At 40.1% G+C, this 16,347-nt stretch overlaps 1 protein-coding gene across 1 annotated transcript; it reads left to right on the top strand.

Moving 5' to 3' along the window:
- The first annotated feature begins 276 nt into the window (after positions 1 to 276).
- Positions 277 to 4,594, top strand: HINT1 (histidine triad nucleotide binding protein 1). Its single transcript, XM_038552067.1, has 3 exons — positions 277 to 584; positions 2,569 to 2,673; positions 4,273 to 4,594. Exons 1-3 carry the CDS (start codon positions 474 to 476, stop codon positions 4,435 to 4,437), a joined length of 381 nt encoding a protein of 126 aa, XP_038407995.1. The 5' UTR covers positions 277 to 473; the 3' UTR covers positions 4,438 to 4,594.
- Positions 4,595 to 16,347: the final 11,753 nt, after the last annotated feature.

Here is a 16,347-nt window from a genome sequence, read left to right as displayed (position 1 = left end):
CCCGGAGCCAAGCCCTTCTGTAGCCGAGAAGTTAAGTTGTTAGGGTGTCTCAGCACCCATGACCAGCAGCACTTTTTGGATTATCAAATCTTTTCAGTTACAGTACCTAATTTTTCCTACAAGTTCCATAAAGCAAGTGAAGAAGGGCGTATACAATAACTCTACTCCCCAAGACACACTCAAGGAAATTAAAAAAAAAAAAAAGAAAAAAAAAAAGACCTCAGCGCGGCTCCCTAGAGCCCCAGACCAGGAACCTCCCTTCCGCCGGGTCTCGACCGGCTGCTGCGAGAGGCTCCCGCGCGCTCCCTGCACCCGCGGCGCCCGGGCTAGTGCGCACGCGCAGGACCAGTCCGGGCGCCCGAGCAGCGGTCCCCGCGCAGGCTTGGCCGCGCACTCCCGCCCTCCGCCCGCCGCCCCGGCTCCTCCCTCCTCCCGAGCTTCTCCCCGGGGCGGCCGCGCGGGAGGAGGCCGCGATGGCCGATGAGATCGCCAAGGCTCAGGCCGCCCGGCCTGGAGGCGACACGATCTTCGGGAAGATCATCCGCAAGGAAATCCCAGCCAAAATCATTTTTGAGGATGACCAGGTAGACAGCGGGGTCGGGTCGCCTCGCGGGCAGGCTGACAACGGCAGTCGCCCGAGGACACGGGGGTTCTCGCGGACGGAAGGACGGGAAGGGGTCGGGCGGCGCCGCGAAGGGAAGGGAGTCGGCCGCCCCGCACGGCCTCCGCCGCGGGCCCCCAGCCAGCGGGCAGGGCCCTGCCGCCCCGAGGCCGCCTGCCGGCGCGTGCCGGCGCTCCGGTTACGCGTTATCAGCCCGGGGCGCGGGTCAGGCTGCCGGGCGCGTGCGGGGCCGCGCAGGCTCCTCGGCGTGGGTGCCCGCCTGCTCCGCGGCCGCCTGGGACCCCGCCCGGGTCAGGAATCTCACAATCTCGCCCGCGCTCTGCCCGGCGCGGAGAAATCCGAGCGCGCCCTGAGCCGGGCCCAATCTCCGCGATCTCCCGCGCGCAGCCTGCTGGCCTGGGCTTGCCCGGGCGCCCGCGCGCCCCAGGGCGGGGGTCGCCGGGGCCGCCTCGGCGGGGTGGGGAGGCGACCCGCCCCTCCCTCCCCCAACCCGCTCGGGCCGCCGGCTCCCTGGGTCCGCTTCGGGGATTGGTTTTCCTTCGGTCCCGCCTGGTAGCAAAGGCTCCTTTCCTATTTGACAGGAAGCGGTAGTTTTTGTTGACTTCATCGTCGGTGAAATTCCGTGTCAGGCGGGCCAAGTAGATGTGACATCTTGTGTAAAAGACTTCCTGGGCAGTTGTATTTATGGGTTTGGATCTCAGATAAAGCTGGGCATTGGGCAGGAGGTCGGCCCATCCAGACAAGTAATTTTGTAAACTGTCATATTAACTTTAAGAAATATGGAGCATCGGGGAAGCATTCTCTTCGGACTCCCAGTAGCGGTCCTAGATTCAAAACGTTACCTAAGATTTAATTAGATTCTTCTAGGTGGACTTTAGATAGCTCTATTTAATTATTACCAAGTTCTTTTGTTCTAGAAAAATGCGTATTTCTTTTGTAAGTATTTTCACTTGCTTTTTTTTTTATTATAAATGATGCCTGAAATAATTGATTTTTTGAGCCACCTGAGACCCAACAGTGCAACTGCATGAAGCAATCTGAATGATACAGCATTTTGTATGGATTACCAAATAGAATTAGTCCTGAGACCTTTGAGCCTGGAAGGTCCTATTATGCAGCTTCCACCTTGAGTAGAGAAGAAGAGATTTAAAAAAATTCATGTGGTTTTATAATTTGTCTAAATGCTACTTCAAAAAAAAAAAAAGAAAGAAAGAAAGAAAGAAAGAAAACCAAACAGCTTCATTACTTAAATAGTTGAGTAGGGTGGGAAGAAATAGATGTCAGTCAAAATATCAAATACATAATTACAAAGCCGATCATTGTAGTAAAGAAAAAACAGGAAATTGCACAATCAGGACTCCTAACCTAGGGAAAGTGGGGTCGGAAATCAGATTTCTTTCAGAAATTTTATATATGCCGGGAGCTGAGGAATAAATATCAGGTGAAGACAGAAGTTGGGGTTGAGGGGAGAGAAGACCATTGCAGTAGAGGGAATGGCCTTTGAAAAAAAGCCTGGGAGTGTGGAGAGAGATGAAAGATACTGTGATTTGAGCAGAAGAGTTGCATGAGATCAAACTGAAGAGATAGACAAAGGATTATCATGCCTAATTTCTACTTCACTTTTGGATCTCACTTTAAATGTCCCTACCTCAGAGTGGTTGTCTTTGATTCCCTAGTCAAAATTTGGCTTTTTTCTGTGATAATCATTTATTTCAGTCTTTACTCTTCTTTTGTAATGTGTAGGTAGGATCTTAACTTTTTTATACCTTTATTGGTTTAAGGTCAGCCTTTCCATTAAACTAAGTTCCATGAAACTGACCATGGATCACATGTATTGTGTACAGTTCTGATTTCCTAGCAGTGCTTCTCATGGGGCTAGTGTGAAAGAATAAATGTAGCCTATAAGATAATATACTAAAACTGGTTTTTCTCCCCTTTTTCTCTAGTGTCTTGCTTTCCATGACATTTCCCCTCAAGCACCAACTCATTTTCTGGTGATACCCAAGAAGCATATATCCCAGATCTCTGTAGCAGAAGATGATGATGAAAGTGTAAGTAAATTTACTAACACAATTGATTTCCTTGCCTTTTTTTTTTTTTTTTAATTTGGGAGACTGGGCAGCCTGGGTGGCTCAGCGGTTTAACGCCGCCTTTGGTCCAGGGTGTGATCCTGGAGACCGGAATCAAGTCCCACATCTGGCTCCCTGCATGGAGCCTGCTTCTCCCTCTGCCTGTGTCTCTGCCTCTTTCTCTCTCTCTGTGTCTCTCATGAGTAAATAAATAAAATCTTTAAAATAAATCTATAAATAAATTTGGGAGACTAAATTGTGACCTGAAAGTGATGTCACATTTTCATTTTCTTAAGGGTATTATATATATTTTTTTAATTTTATTTATTTATTCATTATAGTCAGAGAGAGAGAGAGAGAGAGGCAGAGACACAGGCAGAGGGAGAAGCAGGCGCCATGCAGGGAGCCCGACGTGGGATTTGATCCCAGGTCTCCAGGATCACGCCTTGGGCCAAAGGCAGGCGCTAAACCGCTGCGCCACCCAGGGATCCCTCTTAAGGATATTATTGAGGGGGGGAAAACACAATCATTTGGAAGTCAGTGCAATGTAGAAAAAGTTTGATTTCTTAAAATTGATATAGTTGACACAAAATTATGTTCTAGGTGTGCAACATAATGGTTTGATACATGTATATTACAAAATGATCACCACAGTCAACATCCATCACCACAAATTCTTTTTTTTTTTTTTAATTTTATTTATTTATTCATGAGAGACACAGAGAGAGCGAGGCAGAGATACAGGCAGAGGGAGAAGCAGGTTCCATGCAAGGAGCCTGATGTGGGACTCCATCCTGGGTCTCCAGGATCACGCCCTGGGCTGAAGGCAGCACTAAAGCGCAGAGCCACCTGGGCTGCCCCATCACCACAAATTCTTAAACACAATGGTTCCTAACAAGAAATAGTTGGTGAGACCCATTTTTCCTTTTTTTTAAAAGATTATTTATTTGAGAGGAAGAGCGGGAGTACATTTGAGCAGGGGTGGGGCAGAGGGAGAGGGAGAAGCAGGCTCCCCACTGAGCAGGGAGCCCCAGGCTGGGCTTGATTCCAGGACCCTTAGATCATGACCTGAGTCGAAGACGCTTAACCAGCTGAGTCACCTGGGCACCCTTCATTTTTCCTCAGTAAAGAAATAGTACGTCATACAGGGGAGGGTTCAGTGATTCTGTTTAGAGCCTCGTCAACTTGTGATGAGCATGTAGTGAGCACAAGAAATATATCTTTGTTGTAAACCAGTATTTGGTGTTTGTTACCACAGCTTAACCAAATCTAGCCTGATTGATATACTCTCCTGTTAAAAGAAAGGAAGATATATTTAACATTTAAACAACCCACTTGGAAAATGATTTAAAAATTGTTTTAATTGAGCAGATTTATATCTAATTTGTTTATTGGAATTAGTAATGAATAAATAGCTAATCTGTGGGTTTTTAATTATAAATTATGTTGTGTTAGTATTAATGCCCAGTAGGGTACGTTTTAATTTGGTAGTCTTTTAATATATGAACTTGGTAGTATGTTATTTAGTGGCAAGAATTTGTAAATTGCCTATTGCTTAAGAAACTTTTTTTTCTTTTCCAGCTTCTTGGACATTTAATGATTGTTGGCAAGAAATGTGCTGCTGATCTGGGCCTGAAGAAAGGTTATCGAATGGTGGTGAATGAAGGTTCAGATGGGGGACAGTCTGTCTATCATGTTCATCTCCATGTTCTTGGAGGCCGGCAGATGAATTGGCCTCCTGGTTAAGCATGTTTTAGGGATAATTTTCCCTTCTCTAGGCAATGATCAATATTTCTAAGTTCCAGTATGTTAAACAGTATACTTACTTTTGCCTGTGTATGGATAGATTGAGGAAGTAATTTTTAAAACCCATACATAATAAAAGACAATGTTGCATGGTTTATAGTTTCTCTGACTCTTGTATTTGATTTTTTTTTAAAAGATTTTATTTATTTATTCATAGACACAGAGAGAGAGGGAGAGAGGGGCAGAGACACAGGCAGAGGGAGAAGTAGGCTCCATGCAGGGAGCCCGATGTGGGACTCGATCCCGGGTCTCCAGGATCACACCCCAGGCTGCAGGCGGCGCCAAACCACTGCGCCACTGGGGCTGCCCTTGTATTTGATTTATTTAAAAAAAAAATTGTTGGAACATATGAAGGTAGAGTTCATAATTTGGGAGGTTTTTGGGTTTTTCTTCCCAAAAAGGACACTACACATGTACATTGTTAGAATGGTGTGACTGGTTTCTGAAGGCAAATTACAAGATTTCACCAATTTGGTTTTAGCTTTGAAATAATCCTTTTAGGGTAAAATATTAGTCCAGGAGAAGATTTTCTAATCTAATTCTCTGTTTTCTGAGGAACAAAGGAGTATCTGATGTGATTGATCCAGAAAGTGACAGATTTGGGGCTAGAAGGAATGGTTTTTGTCTAGCTCATGTTTCTCCTACAGTATGGGGATAATTTAGAAGGGATTAAAATAGATTTGTCACAGAATCTTTGATGACCATGTGAAGCCATATATTGGTATTTCTTTTGCTATCTAAACTGTCTGAATATTTATTATAATCATATTACTTAGAATTAACTTTCCAAATTGAAAACTCACTGTTTTGAATGTACATGTGCACACTAGCAAAAATATTTAAGTTGTACATGAATCTGGCTTATGTGGAGTTGGGGAGGGCACCTCATGGTATGAGTTCTCCTTATATAGACTGACCAGCCTTTTTTAGTTGTACCATGCACCTTAGCCTTTCTGAGATGCTGTAGGGCAAGTAGTTTTGTCTTTTGGCTTTCCTTCACGTAGGCACTTAACATTTTCCGAAACTTACTTGATATTTCCTGTCTGCCTTACTTTCCTCTTTGATAATCTTTGTGCTTATGGATTACTTCCATTATTAATCTCTTTATAGACCATTTTAGTAAGGTTTGACACTAATTGAAAACTTTTTTCCCTACATTTTAAATTATGTTATTGATTTTTAAATATCTGGGGCTATCAGGAATATTGGCATTTCAGTCTTAAAATAATTTTTTCCTAATTGTCATTTTTAAACTTTTTTATGGTGTTTAAAATATTTGCATAATGTGTCAAGTTTTAATTTATTTCATATTTTAAAAAGCCTTCCCATCCCAGGAAGATTTTTAAAAATCATTATTTTTTCCTCAAGACTTTAATGGGTTTATGTACTTCTAGGACTTTTTTTTTTTTTAATTAAAGTGAGCTGTAGCCCAAGATGGGACTTGAATTCATGACCCTGAGATCGAGAGTCAGATGCTCTGTTGACTAGGAGCCAACTAGGCACTCTGACTTTTTTTTCAATGAGGGAAGATGTGGGGAGGAGTTTGGGAAGGATTTGTACCATTATAAAGGATGTAATAATGAGAGAACCATTTGTATTATGTTTAAGAGGGTAGAATCTGCTTTTTTTTTTTTTTTTATTTATGATAGTCACAGAGAGAGAGAGAGAGAGAGGCAGAGACATAGGCAGAGGGAGAAGCAGGCTCCATGCTCCGGGAGCCCGACGTGGGATTCGATCCCGGGTCTCCAGGATCGCACCCTGGGCCAAAGGCAGGTGCTAAACCCCTGCGCCACCCAGGGATCCCCTAGAATCTGCTTTCTTGAGGCATATTCTCTTTCCCACCGATTTCTTCAAACCAGTGCTAATAAGTCAGGTAGACAACTACGTTGTCTTGCTGGTTGTGCCTCTGACCTTTCTGCCTTAAACAGGCTTGTGGAAGCTGGTCATCACCGACTCATTTCTGTGAGTACAGTAGGTGCAACTTTTATTCCAAGTTAAAGCTCCTTCTTTGCTGCATTCATTTATGGTGTTTTATTATACTGATAACTTTTTGTTTTGCTGTTCATGTTATGTACGAAATAACACATAATTAAACTTTAAAAAGCCCTTTTCTTATAGCATGGATTTTAGTTAAATAGAATAAAAAGTGGTTAAGCCTTCCTCAAATACGTCCTGCAAGTATCCCAAGAGTTGCTTCAAACTTTGCATATCAGTCCTTTAATTAGTTGGAAAGCAAAATATTTGAGAACACAAGCAGGTAACAGTAATTACTTCTTGAATTGTTGTCCATGATATACAGGATCATTTAATAAAGAGATTTTTGCCTATACTGGCATACCCTGGAGATATTGCAGGTTCTGTTCCAGACCACTGCAATAAGATGAATATCACAAAAGCTAAATCAAATGAATTTTTTGGTGTCCCAGTGCATATAAAAATTATGTTTATACTATACTGTAGTCTGTTAAGTGGTAATAGCATCATGAATAAAAAAACAATGTACATCCTTTATTTCTAAAAAATGTTAACCATCATCTGAGCTTCCAGGGAGACAGTCTTTGCTGTCAGAGGGTCTTGCCTTGATGTTGATGGCTGCTACCTGATAAGATTGGGGTTGCTGTAGCAATTTCATAAGACAACAGTGAAATTTGTTGCAGTGATGGACTCTTCATTTCATGAATGATTTCTGTGTGGCATACAGTGCTGTTTGATAGCATCTGGCCCACAGCAGAACTGCTTTCACAACTGGATTCAATCTTCTCAAACCCTGCCACTGTTTGATCAACTAAGTAATATTCTAAGTCCTTTGTTGTCATTTCAACAGTCTTCACAGCATCTTTCCAGGCACAGATCCTATCAAAAGAAAGCACTTTCTTTGCTTACTCTTAAGCAACTTCTTATCCATTAACATTTTATGAGATTGCAGCAAAGCAGTCGCATCTCAGGCTCCACTTCTAACTCTAGTTCTCTGGCTGTTCCCACTATATCTGCAATTAAACTTTTTGTTTTTTAAGATTTTACTTACTCATTTGAGAGAGAGTGAGAGAGCACGCACACGAGTGGGGTTGGGGAGAGGCAGAGGGACAAGTGAACTCTCCCCACTGAGCATGGAGCCTGTTGTGGGACTCTCATCTCAAGACCCGGGATCATGACCTGAGCCAAAGTCAGACACAACCAACTGAGCCACCTGGGCACCCCATCCCTATGCTATTTTAAAGGGGACAATTTCTAATCTTTTTCTAAAATTTCAGATACTCTCATTTGTGCCACCATTTACTTTTTAGTTTTTATTTATATTAGCACCATTTGGAATTACATATGCTTAAGAGTAGGCAAAGAGAGTGCTTATCTTAGCAGGCATGAAAACAACCTTAATTTCATTGTACATCTCCATCAGAGCTCTTGGGTGACCACGTACATTGTCAGTGAGCAATAATATTTTTAAAGTAATATTTTTAAAGGACTTTATTTCCTCCCTAAGCAGCAAATCTCAATAGTGGGCTTAAAATATTCAGTAAATATTATTGTAAACATATTGTAAACAGATGTGCTGTCATCCAGATTTTGTCCCATTTATAAGGCAAAGGTGGAGCAGATTTAGGATAATTCTTTCTTTATTTTTTTATTCATGAGAGACCGAGAGAGAGGCAGAGATAAGGCAGAGGGAGAAGCAGGCTCCATGCAGGGAGCCCAATGTGGGACTCGAACCCAGGACTCCAGGATCACACCCTGGGCTGAAGGCAGGCGCCAAACTGCTGAGCCACCCAGGGATCCCCAGATTTAAGATAATTCTTAAGGGCCCTAGGAGTTTCAAAATGGTAAATGAACATTGGCTTCAATTTTTAAGTTTCCAGCTGCATTAGCCTGTAACAAGAGAGTCAGCTTGTCCTTTGATGCTTTGAAGCCAGGCAGTGACCTCTCCGCTATGAAAGTCTTAGGATCTTTTTCTGATAGAAGGCTCCCCTGTCTATGTTGAAAATCTGTTTAGTATAGTCACCTTCATTAATTATCTTCACTAGATCTTCTGGAAAATTTGCTCCAGCTTTTACATCAGCACTTGTTGCTTCCCCTTGCAATTATGTTATGGAGATGGCTTCTTAAATTTCCTGAACCAACCTCTGCTAGTTTTAAACTTCTGGACCCTCCTTACCTCTCTCAGCCTTAATAGAATTGAAGAGAGTTAGGATCTTGCTCTGGATTAGGCTTTGGTTTATGGGAATGCGGCCGGTTTGATTCTAGACCATTAAAAATTCTCCGTATCAAGGGTTCCTGGGTGGCTCAGACAGTTAAGTATCTGCCTTTGGCTTGGGTCATGATCTCAGGGTCTGGGATTGAGCCCTGTATCAGGCTACCTGCTTGTTGGGGAATCTGCTTCTCCCTCCTGTCTGCCCATTCCAATCCCCCCTACCCCATCCCTGTGCGCGCTCTCTCTCTCCCCCTCCCTCTCCCCCTTTCAAATAAATAAAATCTTAAAAAAAAAAATTCTCCATTATCAGCAGTAGGGCTGTTTGTTTTCTTATCATTCTCATATCCACTAGAGTAGAACTTTTAATTTCCTTCAAGAACTTTTCCTTGGCATTTACAACTTGGCTAACTTGTTCAAGAGGCCTACCTGTCAACCTGTCATGGCTTTTGACATGCCTTCCTCACTAGGCTTAATCATTTCTATCTTCTGATTTAAGCAGAAGATAGAAATGTGACTCTCTGTGACTCTTTTCACTTGAACACTTAGAGGCCATTATAGGGTTAAGTAGCATTTGCTTGAGTATTATATGTGTAATGGACACTTGTAATTATTGGTGTCCAGCATTTGAACGCTCTTCACATTTGAGGGATTCCATACCTCCCCAAAGAGAAGCTGAAATGAAGAGACATCTAGTTTTCTAGCTCCTCTGCCAGCTGGGATGTAGGCCCTTGACTTAGGCTCTGCCAATCAGATACACTCATCTGGGATTTTGAATTTGAAACTAATGATACAAAGAAACAAGGACAGTGGAGACTTCTTTCTGGTGTCAGTGGCAGCAGCATCCAGTTGGCAGGCACAATAGTACCTGTGTTGCCAGTCGTTGGATCCGGTATTAAATACCAGGGATGACAGCAATGCTGGCCGTGGTTCCTGTGTTCAGCAACAGGGGTAGCAGTGCTCTACTAGACTAGCTCTCAGGTGTTATTTTTGAGTGTGGTATTATCTACATAGCTTCTCTTTATTCCTGCCCATTTTCCTAGTTAATCTGTGACTAGCCATTAAATATTGTTTCAAAAAATGGATGGCTGGAGAAATTTTTACTAGGAATGTTTACAGACTGTAATAGATTCTCAGTTAAAGGTGGGGTGAGGTGCTGGAGAGCTGAGATTAGCTATTTGGCCTAGTTTGGGATGAAGGCAAGAAGGATCCAGTAAACATTAAGAATTATTTTCAAGGCCCATGGTAAATAGTATCAAAGTAGCTAATTAAGTCATTCTGTGGGTCACTTGTACTGTTATGCCAGTTGAAGGCAAGGCTTGGGTTATCAGGTGCTACACCATAGGATAGTATGAAGGATAGGGAGAATTCAGGGACCGTGGAGGTGTTGTGATTGCTTCTAACTGCTGACCATCTTAAAAGATGATGACAAGCTAAGATTTAAAATTTTTTTTGATAAGCTAAGATTTTCTTTTTTTTTTTTTTTAAAGGTTTGTTTATTTATTTGAGAGAGAGAGCAGGTTCAGGGTGGGGAGGGACGGAGAGAGAGGGAGAATCCCAGGAAGACACCCCAAGAATCAAGGAGCCTAATGGGCTCAATCCCACAACCTCAAGATCAAGATCTGAGCTGAAATCAAGAGTCAGAAGTTCAACCTACTGAGCCATCTAGGTGCCCCAAGCTAAGATTTCTAAATTATTAGTCCAAGTTACCAGATGAAACCCAAGGGCTTTCTATGACAATGCTATTAAAATCTATGAGAGCTTTTTTTTTTTTTTAAAGAAATAAGCTGTTTCAGCTAAAGAACTCAAACAGTTGTAAGCCAAACACATTTGATTCTTAAGGTTGCCAAATTTTATTACTTCAATTCATAGCTTAGTGTCTTATGAGAAAGTTAGAATATCGATAAGCAAAGAATGGTATCTGAATGATTGAAAGGAGCTATATGGGACAATTTGATTGACTCAGAGCATCCCAAATTCCCAACCTACTGAGCCTTTCTTGTCAGCTAATGCAGCATCTCCTCTTGTATAAAAGGTACTGAATGCTTAAAGAAACTTCTTAATTATTTCTCTTATTTATTCCACGCAGCTATTCCTGTGTCCCACTATTTTTTCTAAATTTATTTATTCATGAGAGACACACAGAGAGAGGCAGAGACATAGAGGGAGACATAGACACAGGGAGCCTGATGTGGGACTTGATCCCAGGAGCCTGGGATCATGCCCTGAGCCAAAGGCAGACGTTCAACCACTGAGCCACCCATGCGTCCCTTGTGCCTCACTCTTTAAGGAGAAAAGGAAACTCTCATGCTTAATCTTCCACGCACCTCTTAAATTTATTTCTCTGCAATTATATCAGAAGATCCCAAGAGACCCTCAGTAGTATATTTGGGACCATTCTCAGAACTGAAGAAAAAGAAATCGCCAGCCAAAACGAGCACTTTCTACTACTGACAAGGATGGAGGAAGGCTGAAAACACTCACGAGTTAATAAGCTAAATGTAAATTAAAAAGATAAAAAGTAGAGCCTAAAATCAAATGCAATTAGAATGAAATGAAATCAACTATATATAAATATTAAAAAACATAAACACACAAAATATAATTCAAGTTGCTTTTTTTTTTTCAAGTTGCTTTTTAATACAACACATGGACTCTAGATCCTAAACCAAATAAATTCTTTTTTTTTTTCTAAACCAAATAAATAATGAGGACAATAACAACTACAAAGAAATCTTAAATATTATCTCATGATATTGTTTGGAATATAATTTGTTTTTTTTTTTTTTTTGGAATATAATTTGTAACAGGTTTTTTTTGTAATAGGTTTTGTGTGTATCATAGGATAGAGCAAACGATCAGAGATATTGGTGTGAGTGGGAGTCAGATTTTTATGGTGGAAGAAGGGAGATAAAGATACAGAACGAGGCAAGATGAGAAAGAACCTCATGAAGTTGAGAAATACCAGTATACAGTGATGGTTTTAAAAAAAAAAGCCTCGTTTTATCCACTAGGCCTAGTGACAGTAACACTATATAATGCCTAACTTTTGGTCTTTAACTAGCATTCCTCACTAAAAGATTCCTTGAAGAAAATGGCTGATTCCAGGTGTGGGAAGGGAAAGTACCAGGTGAGCATGGAGTATCTTGTTCTTGTAGGCTGGGCAGTGGGAGTGCTCAAAGGCTGAGCAGGTCATGTCCAAAGGACACAGGAATTAGACTGAATGGGCTCCACGTGGCCAAATTTGGGATAGTTTGAGCAAAAGAATAATTAATAATGGTTATAATACATGGATAAATAAATATGTGAATATATATTGATATGAGAGAGAACGCTTTTTTTTTTAGCCTAAGTGCCAACTAGTAAATGTAAAAAAAAAAGATCAAATGAAAAAAATCACAATTTTTCCACTCACAAATGACATATATACAACAAGGTAACACAGTATAACAACTGATTCAGTCAAGGATCATCAATGAATGCTAGCACCATTGGGGGGTATGGTCTCAAAGCATCACTTTGTTGGTTTGCAACCTCAGAGTTTCTCAGGTGAAATTCAAAAGTGGGTCCCAAATGTGGAGGGCAAAGAGAGACTGAAGAAACAAGCAGACCCCTTCAGAGTGGTGGGTAGAAGTTTTAATGAGCACGGGAACTTACATATGAGGATACGAGCCTTACTTGGGACGAGTAGATCTTGAGACAAGTGGATCTCTGGATCTACACAACAGAATCATTAAGTTTTTATTTAGAGGTCTTAGCAAAGCTTAGGCATATTTATTATCCAGATAGTCTCAATAACAGTCCTTTCAAGATTGCATACTTGAAGGGGCTGCTAGTAAAGGAATAATAGGTGAAATATAGATTCCAAGGATAAGGAGAGAGTAAGGAGCCTCTAATTACCCGGGTGCAGTTCGCAAGTCAACCAGTGGTCACATCCTCTCTGTGACCTCCTCCAACACATTTCTAAGTCACTTTTTAGTTACAAAAGAAGAAAGTGTATATACACTGTGAAGAGATCTGATAGCACATTAAGTATATGTACAAAAATAGCATTGCCAGTTGTGGTGTAATGAGTACATGACACTAGCTGGGTAGTATTCTTGCCAGACGAGTTTAGTCTGAATCTAATAAAAGAGGAAACAATCAGATAACTCTTCAAATTCAGAATGTGGGACATTTTATAAGGGTAAAACTCTTAAAAAGTCAGTGTCATGAAAAACATCAATGCCACAACTATCAACATCACAAACAATAACCACCAGCAGCAGAAGGTAATTCTAGTCTAGATGAAAAGTGCTTTCAGGGACTTAAATAGACAATGTATTTATAGTGATTGGATCTTGGATTAAAAAAAGGCTACTAAAGACATTCCTGGAACAATTGGGAGATTTGAATATAAACTATAGTATTATTTTTTGAATACAAACTGTATATTAAATAACACTATTGAATTGTTAACTTCCCTAGGTGGGTAACTGTGTTGTAGCATAGGAGAATATCCTTGTTCTTAGGAAATGCATGCTGAAGTATGGAGGGATAAAGTGAAGTGTAAGGATCTCTACAATGTACCCATTAGCAATCATGTTCCATTTCCCTCTAAACCCACTAACCCCAGGCCTGGACAACCATTATTTTCTGTCTTTATGGAGTTGCCTATTCTGGACATTTCATATAAATGGAATCATACAGTATTTGGTCTTTTGTGTCCGACTTCTTTAACTTAGCATCCATGTTGTAGCATGTATCAATAATTCATTCCTTTTTATATGCCATGTTTTTCCATTCAACAGTTGATGGACATTTGGATTGTTTCCACATTTGATCTTATGAATAATGTTGCTATAATTATCTGTGGACAAGTTTTTATGTGGATATAGGTTTTATTTCTATTAGGTATTTACCTAAGGAATTGGAATAGGAGTAGAATTGCTTATAAGGTTACAAATTTGGTCACATGATTAGTCTACACGTAACCTTTTGAATATTTGCCAAAGTGGGGGCTGACCCACTTTCTAATTCCATCAGCAGTGTGTAAGGGCTCCAATTTCTCTACATCTTGACCAACATTGCCTTTCTTATTATAGTCATCCTAGGGGGTGTGAAGTGGTATTTTGTAGTTTTGATTTGCATTTCTCTGATGGCTGATGATTATCTTGATTATCTATCTATCTATCTTTTCATGTGCTTATTGCCCATTAAATATCGTCTTTGAAGAAATGTCTATTTAGATCATTTGCCCATTTTTAAAATTGTCTTTTGTCTTTTTATTAGACCCTTATTAGATATATGAACTGTGAAAAATTTCCATTTTTTCAGTCATTTTCTTCCTTTCTTCATTGTGTCCTTTGAAGCACACACTTTTTAAAAATTCTTTATTTTTTAAGGATTTTTTAAAAATTTATTCATGAGAGACACACAGAGAGAGGCAGAGACATAGACAGAGGGAGAAGCAGGCTCCATGCAGTAAGCCCGATGTGGGACTTGATCCTGAGACTCTCAGATCACGCCCTGAGTCAAAGGCAGTGCTCAACGGCTGAGCCACCCAGGCATTCCTGTAGATGTTCTTTATTAAGTTGAGGAAGTCCCCCTCTATTCCTAGTTTGCTGAGAACTTTTATCATAAATGAGTGTTAGATTTTGTCAGATACTTCTCCTGCATCTACTAATATTATGTAGTAATACATTACTACATTAAATGATTTTCAAATGTTGAACTAATTTTGCAGACCTGGGATAATTCCCACTTGGTTATGGTGTACAATTCTTTTTACACATTGGTGGATTCAATTTGTTTATATTTTGTTGGGTATTTCTGCATCTGTATTCACAAGAGATATTGGTCTGCTTTTTTGTTTTGTTGTTGTTTTTTTACTTTGTAATGTCTTTGTCTGGTTTTGGTATTAGGGCAATGCTGGCCTCACAGAATGAGTTAGGAAGAATCACCTCTGCTTCTGAAAGAGTTTGTATGTATGGTAAAATTTCCTCCTTAAATGTTTGCTAGAATTCATTAGCAAACCCATCTGGGCCTGGTGCTTTTTCTTTTGGAAAGTTATTGATTATTGATTATATTTCTTTAATGTATGTAGGCCTATTCAGATTGTGTATTTCTTCTAGTGTGAGTTTGGTAGATTGTTTCTTTGGAAGAAGTGGTCCATTCCATCTAGGTTATCAAATTTGTGAGCAGAGAATTGTTCAGAGATAGTATTCCTTTATAATCTTTTTTATATTCATGGGGTCTGTAGTGATGTTCACACTTTCATTTTTTTTTCACACTTTCATTTTTGATATTAGTAACTTGTGTCTTCTCTTTTTCTTGGCTAGCTTGGCTAGAAGCTTTTTAGGTTTTAGTGATCTTTTTGAAGAATAAGCTTTTCATTTCAGTGATTTTCAGTATTTAATGGAGAAGTTTAATTTTATCAATTTCTTCTTTAATTTTTATTATATCTTTACTTCTGCTTACTTTGAATGTAATTTACTCTTCTTTTTCCAGTTATAGGTAGAAGCTTAAATTAATGATTTTAAATCTTTCTATTTTAATACATGCATGCATTCAATGCTATAAATTTCCCTCTAAGCATTGTTTTTGCTGTATCCCACAAATTATGATGTTATAGTTTCACTTAGTTCAAAATATCTAAAAATTATTCTTGAGATTTTCTTTTGATCCATATGTCCACATGAATTTTTGAATTAGCTTGTTATTTTCTGCAAAGCAGCCAGTTAGAGTTCTTATTCTTCAATAAGAATAAATGAATTCGAGCTGCCAGGGTAGCTCAGCGGTTTAGCGCCGCCTTCAGTCCAGGGCCTCATCCTGGAGACGGGGGATTCAGTCCTATGTCAGGCTCCCTGCATGGAGCGTGCTTCTCCCTCTGCCTGTGTCTCTGCCTCTGTGTGTGTGTGTCTCTCATTAATAAATAAATAAAATCTTAAAAAAAAGAATAAATAATTTCTAATGACTAAAAGTACTTTGGAACCACTGTAATTGAGGTCTACAATTATTACAATTGAGGTCTACAATACTCTCCTCCTTTATCTTTACTCTTGCCTTGAATGCACCACATTAAAACAGGAATAATTTAGAGGCACCTGGCTGGCTCAGTTGGTTAAGTATGTGACTCTTGGTTTTGGCTCAGGTCATGATATCAGGGTGGTAAGACTGAGTCCTGCATCAGGCTCAGTGTGTGTGTGTGTGTGTGTGGGTGAGGTTGGGGGGGCGAGTCTGCTTGAGGTTCTTTCCCTCTCCTTCTACCCCTTCCCCTGCTCCCTCTCTCTCTAAAATGAAATAAATTTTAAAAATATTAAAGAAAATAAAACAGGAATAATTACTAAATGATTCACAATTCCTCCTAGTATTTTTTTTAAGATTTTAATTTTTAAGTAATCTCTACACCAAATGTGGGGCTCAAACTTACAACTTTGAGATCAAGAGTCACGTCTTTCACTGACCAAGACAGCCAGGCACCCTCCTCCTTGTATTTTTTATGGCATATTACAAAATGTATTTTGTTACTATTCTATCTCATATTTCCTCTTTTTTGATGTATCTGTCCTGTGGAAAGCATCAACAATTCCTGAAAATAATAGAGCCCAAAGGCCATCACTAGCTAGAAGAATGATAAGAATCTTACTCTTGAGAGCAGCAGTGTATCCTTTTTAAATCTTATTTTT

Source organism: Canis lupus, chromosome 11 (genome assembly GCF_011100685.1).
Source record: "Canis lupus familiaris isolate Mischka breed German Shepherd chromosome 11, alternate assembly UU_Cfam_GSD_1.0, whole genome shotgun sequence".
Taxonomy (NCBI): Eukaryota; Metazoa; Chordata; class Mammalia; order Carnivora; family Canidae; genus Canis; species Canis lupus.
The sequence above is the reverse complement of the archived record's forward strand: the minus strand, read 5'-3'. Positions and strand labels throughout refer to the sequence as shown.

What these genes read in the sequence shown, in the direction of transcription:
- HINT1 (XM_038552067.1), top strand. Translation starts at nt 474, where the DNA reads ATGGCCGATGAGATCGCCAAGGCTCAGGCCGCCCGGCCTGGAGGCGAC. An exon ending in TCATTTTTGAGGATGACCAG is followed by an intron (nt 585 to 2,568) that starts GTAGACAGCGGG and finishes CTTTTTCTCTAG; the next exon opens with TGTCTTGCTTTCCATGACAT. An exon ending in CAGAAGATGATGATGAAAGT is followed by an intron (nt 2,674 to 4,272) that starts GTAAGTAAATTT and finishes TTTCTTTTCCAG; the next exon opens with CTTCTTGGACATTTAATGAT.